The sequence below is a fragment of the Bos taurus genome, chromosome 14 (genome assembly GCF_002263795.3).
Source record: "Bos taurus isolate L1 Dominette 01449 registration number 42190680 breed Hereford chromosome 14, ARS-UCD2.0, whole genome shotgun sequence".
NCBI lineage: Eukaryota > Metazoa > Chordata > Mammalia > Artiodactyla > Bovidae > Bos > Bos taurus.
The window spans coordinates 58,978,399-58,998,993 of NC_037341.1; the positions used below are offsets into that span (position 1 = coordinate 58,978,399).

Sequence of the window (20,595 nt, forward strand, 5' to 3'; positions counted from 1 at the left end):
TTCTTTTTCTGACTGATCTCTTTTAGTGCCAATGTCCCTTGATTTGAGGCCATAGCTACTAGAGGTGTGCAGACTCTGTCAACAAAAACTGTTTCCTTCTTTGGAGGAATCCATTGCTGCAGATGTGCATGATTCCATTTCACCATTTGTTGAACCATTTTCCTTCTGATGGATATCTGGGTTGTTCTCTTCACCTCTATAGCAATGGATCCTCAAAAGGAGAAACCGTTTTCATTAGGAGAGTCTGAAAACCTCTAGTAGCTATTGTGCAATAGGATAATATTCAATAATAAAAAGACCAAACTGCTGATATACAATATGACATGAATGAGTCTTTAAAACATTACGTTGAGCATGGAAGCCATAAAGTACATGATTCATGTAAATAACTCCATTCACATTAAATTTCAGAACAGGCAAAACTAATCTGCTAAGAGTAATCAATGGTAGTTGTCTTCTGCAATATGGGAGACCTAGGGTGATGGGTATATTTTGACTGTCCACATAAAATTTGCACATTTCATTATAAGCCAAAAATAACTTAAAAAACAGATAACTGAACTAGATTTTTCTTCTGAAAATGTTTTATTTATATTTGTTTTACACAGTAATTTATCTCCTGCTCTTTCAGTGTTTCTCAAAACAATTTTTTTTGTTTGTTTACATTCAAGCCAGTGTGGGCTGAACTGTTTCATTAATGTGGTAGGCATGTCACATTTTAACATGATTTCAAAATAAATGCATGGATAGGCATGAACATCATTTTATCTGCAGGCAATATTGCTCTGTGGACAAACCTAAGGTCCAGATTCTGACTCTATCTGTCCATAGCTATACAACTTTGACCAAAACACACTCTCAGTTGCTTCACCTGTAACATTTATAGCAACCCTTGCAGAGTAGCTACACTATGTAGGTAACGTTTGCTTTCAAGTAAGTGCTCCACAAATTTTAGTTTCTCTTTTTTGCCTCTTAACTTCGAATGTTTTATCTCTGTGCATAAGGCTAGATGTGGAACCACATGTGCTTCCCATGTAGGTCTGTGTGTTTGACATGACTATACACCATGACACCATGACATGACTGCACCTTAGGAGATGCAAACAAAGATGCTACTGTATAATACAAAATCTCATAAGGATAGAAAAGCATTAACAGGAAGAAAGGGATCTGCTAATCTCACCCTTTAAATATAAATTGTTATCCTTTTTGTTGCTTCCCAACCTAATCTTTTTTTTTTTTTTTTTCTACTTTAGACAAAGAAACCAGGGCAAAAAGAAAGGGAGAAAAGTGAATCCAAATTTTCACTTATTCATTCAACAAATATTTTCTTGATTGCTTCCTATTAGTCAGGTGTTGATCCCAAACTCTCTGTTCCTAGGACTTAGAGCTAGAATCAAAATACAAGCATATGTTAAGGGAGATGTGATTTATGGACTGTTTACTAGATTAAAATCTTCAAAAACTTTTCAATATTTTCATCTCAAGTCCTGTTAGCATCTCAATGGAAGCCAACATCATTATGGTCTCCTTCCTGCTTTTGAGAACAGCTGAGATTCTTCTGTTGACACAGTCTCTAGGATTGTACTTGAAAAACCAGAAGCAGGGAGTTCCCATTAAGAGCTGTGGCCTTGCAGACTTACCCCTCCTATCTATCCCACAAAGCCAGAATTTTCTGACCTGTGGGGCACAGTGTGGGACTCATCTGTTTTCTTGAGCATTTCCTGGCTAGGGACATAATACTCTTGTGGTGGGAGGAGAGAGTGACACAAAGGAGATTTATTTACAACTGCACTGGATGAGGTAATTATTAAAGTATCTATTTAATCTCTGACTATTAATGGGCAGTATACTGGTGTTACAGAACAGGACGTTAACGCTCAGAAATGTACTAGTCAGTAAGAAGGAAAAAAATTCCACAATTTTTTCATGGAAAAAGTCAGTAATTTTCAGAGGCCAATAAGGAAAACACAGAACAGATACTTTCAGGAACCAAAACGGATTCACCTATGCACTCTCATGTGTCTCCTCTAGGCTGCTTCTAGGTAAGGGAGGAAGGGGTGTGTGTGTATGGGTGGGTGTGAAAAACTCAGACCTCTGAGTCAGTTAAGTGGTGACTTTTCACTCCTTAACAGAAATGTCCCAGTGCAGGGAATATTACGTGCTTTCTTTACTCCAGTGCCTAGAAAATTGCCAGGCATAGTAGGCACTCAAGAAAAACTTGCCAAATGAATAAATGAATGAAAGGCAGAGGTGATTTCAACTTAAGCTGTGTCACTTGTTAGCTTTGTGATTTGGGCACGTTATTTAAGCTCTAAGTGAATAAAAGTGAAAGTTGTTCAGTCATGTCCAGGCTCCTTTGTCGATGAAATTCTCCAGGCAAGAATACTAGAGTGGGTAGCCATTCCCTTCTCCAGGGGATCTTTCTCACCCAGGGATCAAACCCGGACCTCCTGCCTTGTATGAGGATTCTTTACTGTCTGAGTAACCGGGAAAGCCTTGGGGACCATTAAAAAACTGAGGATAATCCTGTTGCTTTCATGGTTTATTTGTCAGTATTTAATGATTCGATGAGAAGGCAATGGCACCCCACTCCAGTACTCTTGCTTGGAAAATCCCATGGACGGAGGAGCCTGGTAGGCTGCAATCCATGGGGTCGCTAATAGTCAGACACGACTGAGCGATTTCACTTTCACTTTTCACTTTCATACATTGGAGAAGGAAATGGCAACCCACTCCAGTGTTCTTGCCTGGAGAATCCCAGGGACGGGGGAGCCTGGTGGGCTGCCGTCTATGGGGTCGCACAGAGTCGGACACGACTGAAGTGACTTAGCATAGCAATGATTCGATACTCAGGACGGGGCTTTGTACACAGTGAGTGCTGAGTGGAGATGGACTTCACTCTCTTGAAGATACTCCCTGACTCTGTAATGATTTATTTAGCATGATGTTATACTAGAGTTGTGTTAATTGGATGCTCCTATGAGAAAGTATTCTAATGCTGACTTATATATGTTAAAATGGACATGTTACATTGGTTATAACAAAGTATTATTTGCCATTATGGATTTTTCTAATATGTCTGTTCCAAGGTAAGAAAAAATGTCTAAATTTATATAATAATTGTAAGTTGATAAGACAAATGTAATTAACAATTTCCCAGTGGTTTGAAAATCATAAACAGTGTAATAAACCTCCTCAACAGGGACAATTTTATTCTTTTGAAGAAATTTTATTTTTTATTCCAGGGATTTTATTTATCAGTAATACATAAATAAGTTGTTCTCAGTGTAAAGTTAATAGTCTATTTGGGAAATTGTTTGACTAATAAGAGAATTTTTCAGCTTAAAATGCTTGGAAGCTGAAAACTCAAATAAACCTATATCACAGTAAAGGCTATATTGGAGGACTTTATTTAATGGGATGAAGAAAATATTTCCTGATTTTTTTATTACTATAGGGCAGATCTGACACCATTAGTTTTCTTTCTGTCATAAATACAGACGAGTAGAATTTGACAGGCATCACTATCAAATAGGTCATAGATAAGTTCAGGCATCTTGCCGTCCACGCAGACCTTTTACACTCGGTTCTGATGGGGCTGCTTGAATAGAATGACCAAGGTTTGATTTTAGGCTTCTAGGTCACGGTTTCACCTTGACAACAGTTCTTTCATTTCCAGCCGTAACATTTGCTAGGATCCCTAAGGTGCTTTCATTTCTGTAAGTAGTATAAGGGGGAAAAAAAAAAAAGAAGGATGGGGGGGTGAGGGGGAAGATAAATCTTAATTCACATGCTGCAGGACTATCTCTGTGTCTCCAGCACAAAACTTCAAATCCAATCCAAGAACTGGATGTGTATTAGAAGTCTGCAGATTTAAACCTTGTCCACCATGATCAAACTGGATTTATGGAGCATCATAACTCCCCAGACACCATCCAGCAGCTTATTAATTTAATAGACTCCTGTCCATTCACTGATGCTCCTGCCCTGACAGTCTCTCAAGATAAGGCGAAAGCCTTTTGACAGGACAGAGAGCATATATATTTTCTTCTGTTTTCTCGTGGATGGGGTTGTCGACAACTTGAAATGTGTGGCTCAGCAAATTTGTTTTTTTCCTTCTCTTTTTTTCCCCTTTTGCTGTGCAGGAAGGATGACAGAGGAGAGCCTCCAGAGAGTTCCAGGGGTCAGGGGGCCTGTGTTTCCCCTAAGTACTTATTTAGGATTTTGTTTTGCAAATAACAATGAATTGATTTAAAGGCATACACACGGGGACACTTCGACCATGGAAAGAAACAGCATTACAATTTAATGCCTAATATAAATTAAGAGGTGTTGGAGAGAAGAGGAAAAACAGCAATAAATGTTCCCATTAAATAAGAGTACAGCAGCATTTTCTTTTCTTTGCTATAATCCCATTTGTGGGAATGAGGGGGAGTGCCAAGAAAGATAGCACTCAAGCTGTTGTATATTTAAAGACAAAACAGGAAGAACTTTTCAACGTTGTTATTTTCCCTTTATGATATTCTCATGCTCTCCAATGGTGTTTGTTACTTGCAAATGAATTCACAAATCTCTGAAAGTTATTATGCTACTATATTGCAAGGTTAACTGTTTCCATCCCTACTGGTACTCTTCTGTTAAAGACACACCAGTAATCACTAGATCTTGGCTTTCTAAACTGAAATGTGCACACAAATCACTGGTGATGGTTTAGTGGTTTAGTTGCTAAGTCATTTCAGACCCCATACATGGTAAGCCCACCAGGCTCCTCTGTCTATGGGATTTTCCATGCAAAAATAATGGAGTGGGTTGCCAGTCCCTTCTCCAGGGGATCTTCCTGACCTGGGGATTGAACCTGGGTCTCCTGAACTGCAGGTGGATTCTTTATTGTCTGAGCCACCAGGGGAGATTTAGATTCAGTAGGTCTGAATGGGACCTGGGGTTTAGTGTTTCTAACAGGTCCATGCCATACTGCTGGTTGGCAAACCACTTTTAATAAGCATGACATTAACCAAACTTTTAAAAAAGGGAAAACTTAGATATGGGAAATGAAAACACAGTGTCATACCAAGGTAAAACACAACTTGAACATAAAGCAAAAAATTAACAGATTCCCTAGCTGGAATATAGTGGGTACTTGACTAATATTTCAATGAACTGAAGAATCCCCAAGTGGCATGCATTTTATAATCTCCCTTAATTTTCACATGTGTGCAAAAATGATCATATTAATTTCCTTTGAGATAGCTAACTACAATAGTGTATGTAAAGCCAAGGATAAGATGAAAAGTAACTTGTCCATTTTCTCATACACATTTTCTTTTTACTTCATTTCACTGGTAGAAAGCTATCCTTGTTATCTCTATCTCTAGTCAAAATGCAAAACTGAAGCAAGATCTCTAAACTATTGCTTCACTTAAATGTCCTCCATAGGCCTGTTTTTTATTTTTTTGCTTCCTACACTCACTTTAATCTAGAAACCTATACTCAGAGTACAGAAAGATATCTGAATTATACTTAAGACATTTAAGATTTTATATGCATTACAAAACTAGTTTTGATATGAGAGACTCCAAATTATTACTTACTAGTTAATGGATAAATTTTGTATCTTTTGGGGACCTGGAGAGCAGGAGTATCTTATATTACTTATTTCATCAAATAAATTATGAAACATTAAGTTCCTTACTAGAAATATTTGGTAAGTATCCTGAAAATCTTAAGTTTTCCTAATAAGCCTCTGAGACTTAACCAGTTCTTGAAAGAATGCACAAAGTAAAGGGTACTGAACTGGAGAGCCATGATTCTTGAAAATCTTTACTGACAAGGGAGACCGACAGTGATGATAAATACTAGCTTTCTAAAGAAAAAACTGGCTTAAAGTAATTTATTCTTATTGAATTTCAATGGGTGGTAGATAAAACTATATAAATAGACAGAAAAATCTTATCTGCTCATACTTAAATGTGTGCATTTCGGATCCATTCTCTTGGTTGGGATATTCTTGCTTGCAACACCACGATATACTATCTTGGTTGACCCCGCTGTCATCTGACAGTCTTCACGGATCTAAGAAAGACTAATGAGAATATATCTTCTCTGAAGTACTACTGTATGTCATGGCATATTAGGTGACCTTTTAGTTTAAAAATAGCCTTCAAAGATGGGGTTGACTTATACACCAAGGGAAATGAAAAGTCTCCAATTTTAGGTCTCAGAGCAAAGACTTGAGGTCTGGCTGACTTTCCCCCAGTGATAGGTGGGAACAGCAGACACAGTTACTGCTTGTTGAGAGAAAGTCAAGTGGTGTGTGTGTGTGTTCAGTCACCCTGGAAAGACCTGTGCAGTAATGGAGCCAAGGAACTGGCATGGCTGCTATGCAAAGACATCAAATAAAATCCCAAGGTTTGACAGCATCTTTTGCATGTATATAGATTCTAATTTTTCCAAATTCTTTTATACACCTTCATTCTAACTGACGTAGCACAATGCATGCTTTGCTTACACAGGACATTCCAAAGAAATACCCCTATATTAGATTTTCTAGCATTAAAAAAATCTTGCTAAGACATACTTTTCTAGATATTGAGAGAAAAGCATTTTGAGTATCAGTTTTCAAATGATTTTTCACACTGGTAATTTCTGAAAATAAAGCAAGTCCTACTAGAGTTTACTACGTTGAGGGATGCATCTTAATACTCATTAAAAGCAATTAAAAATTCAGTGAGTATATTCTATGAATTATCTGTGGAGTAGAAGTGAGAAATGACATCATTGCACCTGAGGTGTTCACAACCAACCTGGGACAGTGCAGATGCTGGGGTGGAGCTCTCTCTCTGGGAAGGGCATAGAAGGCTTTTCAGAAGCCCTGATACCTGCTAGGTCTTGAATGATGTCTCTTTCCAGGACAAAGATGTTGGGAAGGTTATTAAGCAAGGGAAATATGATATATAAAGGCAGATATGAGCAAGTAAGGAATAGCTAAGGAATTGTAAATAACTGAGAATACTTGGAGTACAGCAAGCCCCTTACATATGAACCTTCAAGTTGTGAGCTTTCAAAGATATGAACGTGCATGTCAGCCCCTGTATGCCAGCTGTTGTACTGTATGCACTCCTGTACTTTTCAAGGCACTGGACTGTAAGATTAAAAATGTTTTCTTCATTTTTGGTGTTTGATTTTTATGTACATACTGTTTGTATGAAAAGTATTATATACCTATTACAGTACAGTACTAAATAGCTGATTGTGTTAGGTGGGTACCTAGGCTAACTTTGTTGGTCTTACAAACAAATTGGACTTACAAATGCACTCTTGGAATGAAATTCACTTGTATATAGGGGACTTGCTGTACAGCATAGCTGTGAAGGATAAGCGAGAAATGAAACTATAAGGAGTAGGGTAGTTTAAAATTTTAGATGAGATAAGCTTCAGGAAACACAGAAATGAGAAGAAAGAAAACTACAGAATGACAATATTTAGTGGCTGGACAGTGATGGAGAAACCTGGCCCTGTGTGTGGAAAGGGATAAATCAGATCAAGCCTCGTGGAGTGAAAAGCTGACAAGTAAACCATAGGAGACCTCTGACAAACTCCAATGGATTCATGAAGGCAGAAACTGAATAAGACAGAAGATGCTGGAATTTAGAGAGTTAAAAGAATGCATGCAAAAAAAAAAAAAAAAACTTTGAAGAAGCTTACTTAAGAAAGGAAGCAGAGAGGGCTTCCCGTTAAGTATGATGAATTGATTGCATGCATTTATTTCTTCTCCCTTTCACTAACATGACAGTAGACAAGAAAAAAGATGCTAAGGGCAAAGAGATGGGGCAGAGTAGGCAACAGAAGTCAACAACATCTTAGAAGCTAGCAAATTGATGGAGTGATAGATGACACACCAGAGAACAGAAAGCTGAAATCCAAGTATTCGAAGAGCAGCTGGCCAACATGTAGCAAGTGGACTGATTCTGCAGAATCCTGGAAAAGATCAGAAAGTAAAGACACCTGGCACCTTGAAAGATAGGGTGAGCAGTGGAGCTAAGCGCCAGTACAGGACTGGCTTTCCAAGGAAGAAGCTGTTAGTTACACTTGCTCAGCCATTCCCTGCAGAGCTAACTGACATTCCTTTCCTACTCTGTTAGGAAATGGAGGCTTAGTCTATGCAGAACTGGAACAGAGGTTTTAGATATAGAGAAATATACTCGGCCAAGGGTTATACTACAGTGTCACCAGAGTTAGAAGACTAAGGGAACATCTACATGCTCAAAAATGAGATAGGACTTTCCTCAAACACCACCTGGTCTAGTCTGGCCACAAAGTCCTCAGATTGCTGGCTATGAAGCTCATCTATCTCAGAGATGAGACTGGTGTTCTCTGAGACCGGTATTCTCTAGAGAAGCTAATCGTGCTAAGATCAAACATTACATACAGTGCATAGGGAGACATCATTACCATGGCGAGGTTACCATCCTATGACCCCCCAGTTGACAAGCTCTGCCTTCTCAGGCGGCTCTTGCATTCAGCCCTTAGTGCCCCATTCTTAAATGATGGTAAAGTAGATAAAGTAGATATGGATCTCCAGCCTCTTGAGGAAAGCTTCAACACTAAATACAGGGACAAATACAGGTGGAAAAAGTAAGAAAGAATGCACAGGACATACAATTTCCTAATTATCCTCTACCTCCAAGTTTCAGAGATAAAGGAAAGAATATCCATCCTAAAAACAGCAAGGTGTTGAAAAAAGGTTACAGTCAGGGAAAGATTCTGTACATTATAAATACGAGAGTTAAAATTCAATAGTTAAGGAAGTTAAGGAATAAAGTTTGAGCACATCTCAGAAAGTGCAACAGTCAGATTATCTGATTGGGAGAACACTATTAAATGCATAATTTATATTGATTTCCATGTTTTAAAAATCTGTAAGTCATTCATTTACCCATTAATTCCTTCATAAATATTTAGTGAGCACCTACTATGTATCATAGATAGCTAAAAAAGCAGACAAAATTACTGTCCTTAAAGAACTCACATTCTAGGGATAGGAGGATGACACTAAATTTTTAAAATAAATTCTAAAATGTCAAATATGAAGATAAATGTGAAAGATATTATGGACTGAATGTGTCCCCAACTCTAAACTTTAATGTTGAAGCCCTATGTGATAGTACAAGAGGTGAAGCCTTTGGGAGGTAATTAGACCATTAAGGTGGAGACTTCATGGGACTGATGCCCTTATGAGAGACATGAGGGAGGAAGCTCGCGCTCTCTCTCTGCCTCCCCGCCACACAACCATATGCGGATACAAGAAGGCGGCCATCTTTAAACCAGGAAGATGGGTCCTCACCACACACCAAATCTGCCTGCTCCTTGATCTTGAACTTCCCACCCTCCAGAACTGTGCGAGAGAAGTTTGTTAAGCTACCAGCCGATGGTATTTGGTTATAGCAGCCTAAACTGCCTAATAGTGTGGAGAAAAATGAGAGAAATAGAGACAGAGTAGTTAGGCACACCCTCTGGGAAGGCACTATTTGGAAAGAGTTTCAAATGAGGCAAGAGAGGGACCAACGTGGGGTCACAGTAGGGCACAGTGCCAAGGCCCTGAGGCAGAGGCATTCTTCGTATTTTCAAATAAAAGCAAGGGCCTGAGCCACTGGAACAGGACAGTTGGAGAGTAGCAGTAAATAAACCCAAAGAAGTATCCAGGACAGACCACGTAGGATCTCTTAGGCCAAGGGAGTAACCTTGTGGGCTTAGTTCAGGTGTGCCCATGCTTTTCCTATAAAGGGCCAAACAGTGAACACTTTAGGTTTTGCAGGCTAAATGGTCTCTACCACAATTACTCAACTCTGATGTTACAGTGTAAAAGTAGCTACAGACAAAATATACAAACAAATTATGGTAGCTGTATTCCAATCAAACTTTACGTACAAAAACCAGTGGGTCAGACTTGGTCTCTAGGGCCATATTGATTCTTGTAATCAGACACTGCAAAAGGAAGCTATTCCTTGCGGGATTATATTTTCCTTTTCACTTTTCCATTTTATCTGGGAAACAAGGAGCAAGGTCATTATTTATTAGGGGATGGAATATATCTGGGGAGACAGAAGTCCAACACAGTCACTCTGAAGATGAATTTGGAAGGAAGATCTGAGTAGATGGGCTCCTTACTCTGAGGGTTCACATTCACTTGGTGTTCAAATGTAAACTGGTCAGCATTGGTTTCTGTTGTTGTAGCTTTGTTGTTAGTGGTGGTGATGGTTCATTGTTTCATTCTGACCACGCCTTATATAGCATTCTTTGTGGACCAGGCATCCTTTATAAATACTACTTCCCCTAACTTCTGCTGCTTGGATTAAGTGAGGGGAAGGTGGAGAGATTGATTGATTAGGAAGAGGGTATTCAGGGCAGTAAAGGCCAGAGGGGGTACAAGAAAGTAATTAGCATGATGGACTCATGGAATCCAAGCCAGGTCCTCTGGAAGTAAGGACAGGGGCTGCTGGGCAGGACAATGGTGGTGAAGAGGTAAGAGCATCAGATGTTTATTTGGTGTTGAAAAACTGTTGGAGTCAGGTAATGAGTGGAGAAAAAGCTGAAGATTTATATTATCTTCTAGAAGGATGTAGCTACCAACATTCTTTTCTTGACAGCTAAAGTCTTGTTTTTTATTAAAGGATGGATCTGAGCTTCACCTTTGACACGATAATCAATAATCTTACTAAAATGCCAGTGTGATCACGTGTGCCTCAGAACTTTCTGTAGCTCCCTACCATTTCCATGATGAGGTCTTCAGACTGAGCACTCAACTGAACACACAACCGGACCCTCAGAAACATTTGCAGGCTTGCCTCTCACTGGTCTTGTTTGCAAATTCTCTGCTCTGACTAAAGACTGACACTTTCGTGACTGTATGAACCATGGCCTGTAAACTTTCAGACACAGAATCTCAACCTCCCCCAATGCCTTCCCCTTTTCTCAAATATGTATTCAACTTTCAATATCTAACTAAAATTTCCCATCCTCTATCAACTTTGCCTTGGTCATGTAAGACAGAACTCAGTCTTATGCAACCTCCATTAATTAAGCTCTTTCAATAAACCCCTTAACTCAGGGGTGTGTTTCATGTTCCTCTGTACCCCTCATGACACCTGGGCTGTATCATGTGCAGAGCACGTGCTCAGTTACTTTTATTTTATTTGGAAAAATTATCTTACAAAATACAAAGTGCCAGGACATTTATAGAGACACTAAAGAAAAATATGTATCACTAGAAAATAATTTAATTTCCAGGGATGAGGGATTTCATGGGTAAGGCAAAGATTTTTGTTCTTTTGAATTGTATAAAAGGAAGAGCTGGAATGTAGTTAAAACAAAAAGCAATTTTCATTTCTAAATATTTTTCTTGAATTATATAAGAAAAATAAAGTGAAGAAAACTATAAAATAGGAATACAAAAATTTTTACCAAACCACATCACCTTTACAGAAATACTTTTATAGTTTCAAGCTATTTCTTTTTGTGTGTTTCACCGTACATATATATTTTAAAATATAATTATAATCATACTAGGCACAAAACCTCATATTCTCCTTTTTTAGTTGAAATTATAATATAATAACTTTTTTATGTAATACACTGTTTTAAAGAATTATTCACAATATCTTACTCTGAAAACATTCCCTAAAGAGTTGTCCCTCATTTTAGCTGACAAAGATACTTTTGGGGGTAGCTTTCAAGATTAGCATCACTTTGAATGACAAGCTAACATCCTTGAATGATAGTGAGTCACCTCTCAAAAGACCCCACTCTTCATTTTTCATTTTTATACTTATGAAACTGATATATTCTTAGTTCTTATCATTTGCCAACATCCAACCTGGGTTTTTACCCCTAAGAGACAGAAGCTTCATTCATGAATGGATCAGGATGGTTTAGGATATATTTTCTCCAACATATGAGAATGCATCTAATCCATGTAAATAATTAATGGTATTATCGTGCAGGATTATTTACCAACATTTCATTAAGGAAACTCACAGTGATGTGGATATGAAAACAAGTGTATTTTTTCACATCAAATAGCACACATTAATAACAACTCAGGACATAAACTATTCAGTATGACCAGATTCACACTGAAATAACATCAGTAAATCACTAACATAATTGTAAAAACAGTAAACGCATAGTAAAAAATAGAAATGGCAGAAGGCCCGATATTTGCTGAAGTTGCTGTCATTCTGCAATTTGCAACAGACAGCTCCATTGTAAATAACACATTCACTGGTGGGGTCACTTGCCTTGACCTTAAGACCCCCTCAGAAATGACAATTTGAATCAAAACGATGGTTTTCTAAAGCAACCATTTTTACAATCACTGATTCCTAGAACAGGCATAATAAATTGCTTACTCCTCCAAACATCTCTCATTCTTAGAGAACATAACCAGAAAAAGCCTCAGATGTTCATGAAACATGTTGGGTTTTCGGCATCGCGTTATCCTGTGGTGCTCTGCAATCAATTACTGTTATACCACCATCATTAATAATTTTCTTAATGAAAATGATTCTGTTGATCTCCGCTGTATTTTAATTATCAGAGTTAAGCATAATTACACTGCAGCTCTGAGCTGGCATGTGGACTCCTTTAGGGCGCAATTTTGTTTTAACACACTGATAATGTAATTTTACATTGTGTCAGTTTGTTTGGTTATTATCCAGTTGTACAATTCCACTGTATTCCTGATAACAGATAATAACCTTAGTACCTCCTATATCCTGAAGTCATTTCAAAAGCAATATTGGAATTCTGCGACTAGCTAACTTAATCGCCTTATGATTTTATAATTCCTGCTGCTAAATATTTGGTTCAGGCACCCACCCTCTTATACATTTTCTATGAACTACAAAATGGTTAAATAAATACTTAAATATGAGCACAATTTTTTCTTTTCAAATTACTTTCTTACTCACATAGACTTAGGTCCTTTAAGGTAAACATGAACTTGTAGGCTAGTTAGGAAAACTGGGTGCTAAGTTGGACAAGGCTGTTGTTTCAAAATTCTAGGAACATGCAACAGATACTCTATTTTAAGCTGGAAAATAGTCCAGACCTTTACAAGGGTCCTTCACAATGACAGATCTTTGTTTTAAACGGTTGATCAATTTAGTCAGTGTATAGAAAGTTGCTCACCAGAGTTAGGTCGTATTAGAATTACTGTCATTATTTCATAGTACCTTGAACATAGTACTCAGCCAATCAGGGCTTAACTGAATTAACTGCGTCGTTACATTTGTGTGAACAAGCAAAATCAGAACTTTGAAGATGGTCATAGAAAGATATTGGAGATTAGTCTTCTACACGACTTTAAATTCCTGTGGTCTTCAAAGCAACAGAGAGATCAGCAGAAGGTACTGCTGTCACTGCTGTTTTAGTTCTGGAAAACTTTTTCTGAAAAACCAAATCACCGAATGAGGGGGGAAAAGTTTTGCTGATTAATATGTATGCAAATTTGTGAGGAAGACCAATACCTTACAATCTTGGCTTAGTAAATGGTATCTTCCAAACTCTGCTAATTGTGCTAATTGGGCTTCAAGGTCAACATACTCAAGACTGAATCCAAATTTCATCACTTATGATCTATATATCCTTGAATTATTTAACTTACCTAAACTTGGGTTTGTGTTTGTGCATGTGCTAAGCCACTTCAGTCGTGTCAAACTTTTTGAGACCCTATGGACTATAGCCTGCCAAGGCTCCTCTGTCCATGGGGATTCTCCAGGCAAGAACACTGGAGTGGGTTGCCATGCCCTCCTCCAGGAATCTTTCCAACTCAGGGATCGAACACTCATCCCTTTCGTCTCCTGCATTGGCAGGTGGGTTCTTTACCACTAGCACCACTTGGGAAGCCCCAAACTTGAGTTTCCTCATCTGTAAAGTGGGAATAATCCTGCTTACATCGTAACTTTCTAAATGGTAAATCAGAAAACATATGTAAAGAGCTTAAAACCATGCCTGGCATAGGGTAAGTGCTTAATAAATGGTAACTGCTATTGCTTGCTTTAATGTTATCATCATTATCTTTACACTAGCATTTTAAATAAGACTTTCATTAGAAATATCATGTGCCCAAGGGGAAAAATTTATCTTTGGGCAAAGGCTTCTGGCCTCTGATTCCGTAATACAGGTCTCTGCAGATACTGTGGTTTCACAGGGACTAAGTGGGACTCAAGGAATTCTTGGCTATACATCTGGAATCAGATGACCATCTTTCCTTGCACACTTGTTTGATGCCAATGTGGAGGCCTGGCTTCATTTTCCCTAAATTTGTGCTGACATATAACCAAAAGGGCAAACAGGACTGAGAATAAGATCACCTGCAATATAATATTTATGACAACATATGCAGTTATGTGAACAGATGAGTCTTCACAAAAATCCTGTGAGATGGCCATTGCTACTTCATTTTTACAGCTAAAGAGATATGATTCAAAGAGGAAAAGTGATTTGCTCAAGGTTCCATCAAGCAATAGTTGTTTTTTCTTTTTTTTCCAATAATATTGTGCTTTTGTATAAAAACAAATTTTCCATGGTTAAGGTGAGAGTGAGGGTTAGCTGATACTTTTTCACTCCTTTGATTGAAAAGGTTCATGCTCTTCATCTGAATACCCAGAGAATGTGGCTCTCTAAAACAACATGGCATGAAAATCCAAAACCCCCAAATAATGTAATTATCCCTCATTTGGAGGGAGCTCAATGAACAAACCCACGTTTAGAACCTTTAATGGTGTTAAAGGTTTAATTCTGAATGCTCAAAAACATGAAACTCAAAGTGACCTATTTACTTTTCATAAATGAGAAAGGTTACTATACTGTGCAAACACTATAAAAAACATCAAGGTATAGAGAAAAGAAAAGGGGTTTCCAGTGCTTGACAGGTATTCATGGATTTTAGGAGCAAGGGGGCAGACCTCTGCTCATCCTCCTTCCAGCAGTCTCCCTTTAGCCTCAGCATGGTGCTTTTTAGTATTTTTCCACTGGAGATAAGTAAATTAGAATTATCTGGAGTCTGCTGAGAATAATGGCAAAAACCAGACAACCCAACAAGTCTGGTCCATCAATGTCTGGATGAGCTAATTACTTTCTGGAATGACAGGGGGTAGTTGAGGCAGGAAAAAAAGTACATCAGATTATAATATTAATGCCAAGTACTATTTTTTTTACTCAAATAAAACAGGATGATGGCAGCCTGTCAAATAGCACTAAGTAATATAATTCTATAATAATTATTAGATGGACACCTGGAAATGAAAATTTTATCATTATATGTAATGTTAACACCAGCCCACATTTAATAATACTTCAAAAAGTAAGTATATCTCTTAAATTATAATGGTTACACATTAAGTGGTCTATCTTACATGCCATAGGAAAATATTATCAAAAATTTGAGTCAAGGCATTTAAAAATACAACATATATGCATCTTACATTCTATTTATATTAATAAATAGGTACTAAAATACTTTCAGATAGTCAGATCCAATGAAAGTGACTTTGGCATGGAATTCATAAGTATTGTGGTACTTAGCTAGGAAACAAAATAAGGCAATGTAATTTTGACGTTAGTGAGAGTTGATCTTCAGTGACAGCTCTTTAGACATGAGGAGTAATGCATTGCATGTGGGTGCATGGATGTTAGCCTATCACGCACTTAGGAGTAGCTTTATTATATGGAGTAGCACTTAGGCTTCACTTGGGAAACTACCTCTCCTGTGTCTCATTGGGTCTCCTGTGTCTCATTGGCTTATATACAAAACTAAAGAGGATTGTAGTTTGCAAAGAAGAGTCACAGTGATTAATTGGTTCAAGGATTGTATGTGATGTACCTCAAACAAAATCCAGAAAAGCTCTATTTGCACGGGCATTGCTCTGCTTGTAGAATATAAGTTCAGAGCTTCCCACCACTTGACAAGAACATTTCTGAGAATAAAACACACAAAAGAAAGATGAAGCAGAAGACAGAGACAGTCTGGGGATGAAGTCTGAACATCTGAATTAAACCGATCCTGAAGTTTAGAATATCCCTCGATTCTCAGTTATATGAGCAGATGAACCCTCCTACCCTCAACATACACACACATACACACACACACATTTACACTTTCATTTTTTTTTTGCATAAACCCATTTCATTTGGATTTCTATCATTTGAAAACAAAAGAGCCCCAACTGATAAATAACATACATGTTATGAAAATGTCTCACACACTATAGATGTCCAAGTCAATATGTACCTATTAAATCTAAATCACCAATTTCTTTCAACTACAAAACTCTTTTGCTTAGAGAAGGCTTATCATACCCAGGGGCTCCCCTGGTGTCACAAGGGTAAAGAATCCGCCTGCAAAGCAGGAGCCACGGGTTTGATCCCTGGGTTGGGAAGATCGTCTGGAGAAGGAAATGGCAACCCACTCCAGTATTCTTGCCTGGAGAATTCCATAGACAGGAGCCTGGCGGACTACAACCATGGGGTTGCAAAGAATTGGACATGACTAAGTGACTGACCAACAACAAGAATCATACCCACAGTCTGTGAAGACAGAAGGCTTCAGAGCCCACGCAGTCCTGGTAGCAGTGATTCCTGGGGTCCTATTTTCCACGATGTGAACAATCCCTAGTATAATCCTAGAATACTGAGGTATTCACAGAAATCTGAGTGAACTATCCCCTTCCTCCAAAGGCTATCTGATTACTAGCAATTAGCATCAGGCCTCTGAAGCCCATCTAGGGGATCAGAGTAGAGTCTACAGCAGAGTTTTCCCAAGTGGTGTCACCCAGAGCACTAATTCCAATGTTCCTAAGGATCTCCATAGAAAAAATGTTCGTATATCATACAGTCAAATGAATTACAAAGACTTTTGTTTTATTTCACTACAGGACTTCTCAGAGCATTAATACCAGCAGGCCTTGTGAGTTTTCAAGAGAGGCCAAAATAGGCAATATTTGACCTTTCCTTTAATCTTAGGGTTATGTGAAATGCACTTTGGAAAGTGCCATATTATAATACTCTGTGATTTCAGAGTATTATAGTACTCTGAAATGCCTAAGTAGTATAAGAGAATTTACTCAGCATGGAATAGTGTCAAGGGGAAAGGCAGTCATACAGTTCAGAGAGTACAGGATTTGGAATTATCAAAACCTGGATTCAAATTTGGTTCTCTGTTAGCTCTCCATGAACAGAGACAACCATACTACTGCTCTGAGCCACTTACAATGTCAGGTTGTGTAAAATGAGAAGCATATTACCTATCTCATCTAGCTGTTTGAAACCTTAAAGCAGGGAGCACTTATTCTAATATGTATAACTCAGACCCTCAATTAGACAGATACGTGTTTGCACCCCACTTTAAACACTTAGTAGAATATTAAAGAAATATATATGTGTAACTGAATCACTGTGCTGTACACCAGAAATTAACACAACATTGTAAATCAAGGATACCACAAAACTTTTTTAAAAAAGTGAAACTGAGACACAGCTACGTGACCATGACAAATACCTAATCTAGCCATGTCTCAAGTTCACTTTTTGTAAAATTGAGTACGATGTTAATTACCTACTAGGAGGTATTAAATGATGATTAAATGAAATAATGCATATACAGTAGTTACTGCAGTCCTTGTTATTTGAATTGCAATACCCAAAACTGGTCTTGTAAGTTGAACAATATCAAGTTACCTTTTGTAGGTTAAAAACTATTGTATTGTATATTAGGAATTCATATTGAGTAGATTGCAAAGGCAGGCAATAATAGCTAACTTTTTACAACTTTTTCTTTTTCTAACATATAAAATGACCATAAAATGAGGTGAAGAAAGCAATGAGGGAAGTGCATAGAATTTGGTACGGGAGTACCAAGGAGAGGATTGGGGGGTGCTTAATAAAGGGTAGCTGTTATTATCTATGTACAAACTGAGCACACAGTTGGGCTTAAGCCATGCTTTATGAGTTAATTAATGAGCTTCTGCAAATTACTCCCAATTGTTTATCGCTAGGAGGATTCAGATATATCTAACTATAAAACACACACACACACACACACAAAACCAAACACACAAATATGTTCAAAGTAAAGTACTCCACTGAGCACAGAATTACAATTTTGTTATAGCTTTTCCCCTTATGTAACAATATAACAATCTTCTCTTCTAAAAGAATGCCTGATTTAAACGTGTAATGAATTTGGATCATGGTAGAAGAACAACTGCCTCTTGGTTCCTCCACGTTATATCGCCATCATAGAGATAAGACATTGTACAACAAAAATTTATTCCCAGTCATTGGTCCTACACTCCAAGCCGTCGTTTCTGTGGTTTGCATTCTGAATGTGGACACTGGCAAGCTGGTTCACTGTAATACTGCTTTCCATTTTGATAGAACATAGTGACATATCCTGGGAAAATCTCACTTCCCTTCTAGCTAAAAGCTCCCACCAGCATACCACAGGTATTTGGGGTTAGAAAATAAGTGGGTATGGGACCAGCAATTACAGAAGGAAAAGGAATATAATCAGATCCTGGTGTGCAGATTGTTTTTTTAGCTTGCAAATTCTCTCTTTCCGGTGTTTCAACTTTCAAAGGCTTATAGTAGTTTAAAGGCAATCCTCTTATAAGTGTACAAATTGTAATGATTATAGGAACAAGTTGTAATTGTTTCTAGCAAGTTTTTAAGAGTCTTTGATGTTATGATTAGTGTTTTATATGTTAATATATTGATAGGGGTGCTTATTTGCTTGTTCCCTTGTATGCTTTCATGGTTTCTAGGTTCAATGTGCAAACACATCTTTGATCTCAGTAGGTCTATTTGGTTAAAAAAGAAAGCGAAAAGAAATTAAACATGAGAAGCACAAGGTTTTGCAGTATTTACGAAGAAGCGAGATTAGGGATTTCACTCTCCAAGCAAGGAGCTTGGGCCCAGAACTTGAATATGGAGGAAAGTGCAGCAAACCACATCACACATGCAGAGGGGCCTGAGTCTGGGGGAGCCCGTCCCACGACGTGTGTCAGGGAGCGGCGGTTCCTTTATAGCCTGGGTGTAGCTGTGTGACGAAGTCTAGGCTGATGCCACACTGAGCAAATCAAAGGCAAAGCTCTGCAAGCCATCGCTTCCTCTCTCCCATTTGCCTCCTGCCCTTCAGAAATCACCATGGGGAGGAATTCTCAGTCTTTGCAATGGCTTCCTTTTCAGCTCTGCTCTCATTCTGTGTGATTTCAAGAGACACAGAATTCAGTGCCTCCTGGAGCACGCACCTTGACACCCTGACACGGACTGCTACATTTCAAAAGGAATTTACTTTTTGATGGATAATGCCTCAGAGAGGAATCTGAGATCTCATCAAACCTGCTATCAATAAAAGTAACGGCGAGGAAGGTACTAGTCAAGACACTCAAATCCGTGGTGAGGTGAACGTGCATGGTGCCAAGTACAGGCCTAACACCTTTTGTTTTATGCTGAACAGGGGGAAAAAAACAGAAACAATCGGTAGTCTTTGCTGAAAATACAGGTTAGGGAGAGGCACAAGGGAAAAAGGAGGAGAGAGGATCCCATTTTACTTTGTACTCCCCTTCCAGCTCATTGGTGCTGTTCTGCAATGCTCAGGTTTCAATACCTCCAAAGCGTGAGCGAAAGGCTCTAGCAGTTACCTTTGCTGTACACAATGCAGTTGTTTTTGTTGTCTTCCACTCCTTGCCAAGTCACATCCAGCAGCCACTTGGGACCAGCAGTCAGCACCATCGGGACCTGAGCCTTTGTCTTCTGTAGAAAGAATGATAACAAACAGATGCCATTTGCTTTCGTTGATTACAAACTTGAATAATAACAATACTAATCATTTTATTTTCCCAAATAACTAAATCTCCCAAACCATAATCCAAGTCCTATTCCCCCGTCTCATGATATCTTTTTTAAGACGACAGAAGCTGTAAAGCTTTACTGCTTTCACTAATCTGAATGGTAGAATTATTATCAAGATTTTTTTTTTCCCCTAAATGATACTGGATCAGATCTCTAAGATTAGACAGATCTCTTGCGGCTCTGAATTATAAAGAGAATGCAGATGACTTTCATTGCAAAGAGCAGAGTGTTTAGAAGTGAACTTTAGACACATTGTACTTTATTATCAACAGGATCTCACTATTTCCTGAAACAGACAGGAAAGAATTTAAAGAATCAGGATCCATTTCAAAGCTCTATCCTGAGCAACATTTATATTAGAGTAGGAATTTATTCTGAATGAATAATGAAATCCACCGAGCACCCTTGTCTAAGTATGGATATGCAGCCTGACTGAAACTGAAATAATATTAATGCTAATGACTCACTATACACTGTCTCCAAAAAGACTATAAAAGAGGAACTGGGAATAAATTCAGATGCAGAGCAACTAAAGCATGACAATTCCTTGTTCTGAGAAGCACAGAAAGCAGGGAGGCATGTGCTCTAGTTCCAACAAAATATTTTCAGTGTACATTTTAAAAATAAGGTTCATCATTTTAGGCTGTTTGGTACCCAAATTATTTGTCTTTATGTTAACATGGC

The 20,595-nt window shown here is 38.2% G+C and overlaps 1 protein-coding gene across 1 annotated transcript in view; it reads right to left on the reverse strand.

Annotated features, from left to right (window-relative positions):
- ZFPM2 (zinc finger protein, FOG family member 2) overlaps positions 1-20,595 on the reverse strand; it is a 524,880-nt gene that overhangs the window by 159,716 nt on the left and 344,569 nt on the right. Inside the window, 1 exon segment of the mRNA XM_003586902.6 lies at positions 19,701-19,812. Coding sequence (XP_003586950.1) covers positions 19,701-19,812 — 112 coding nt within the window.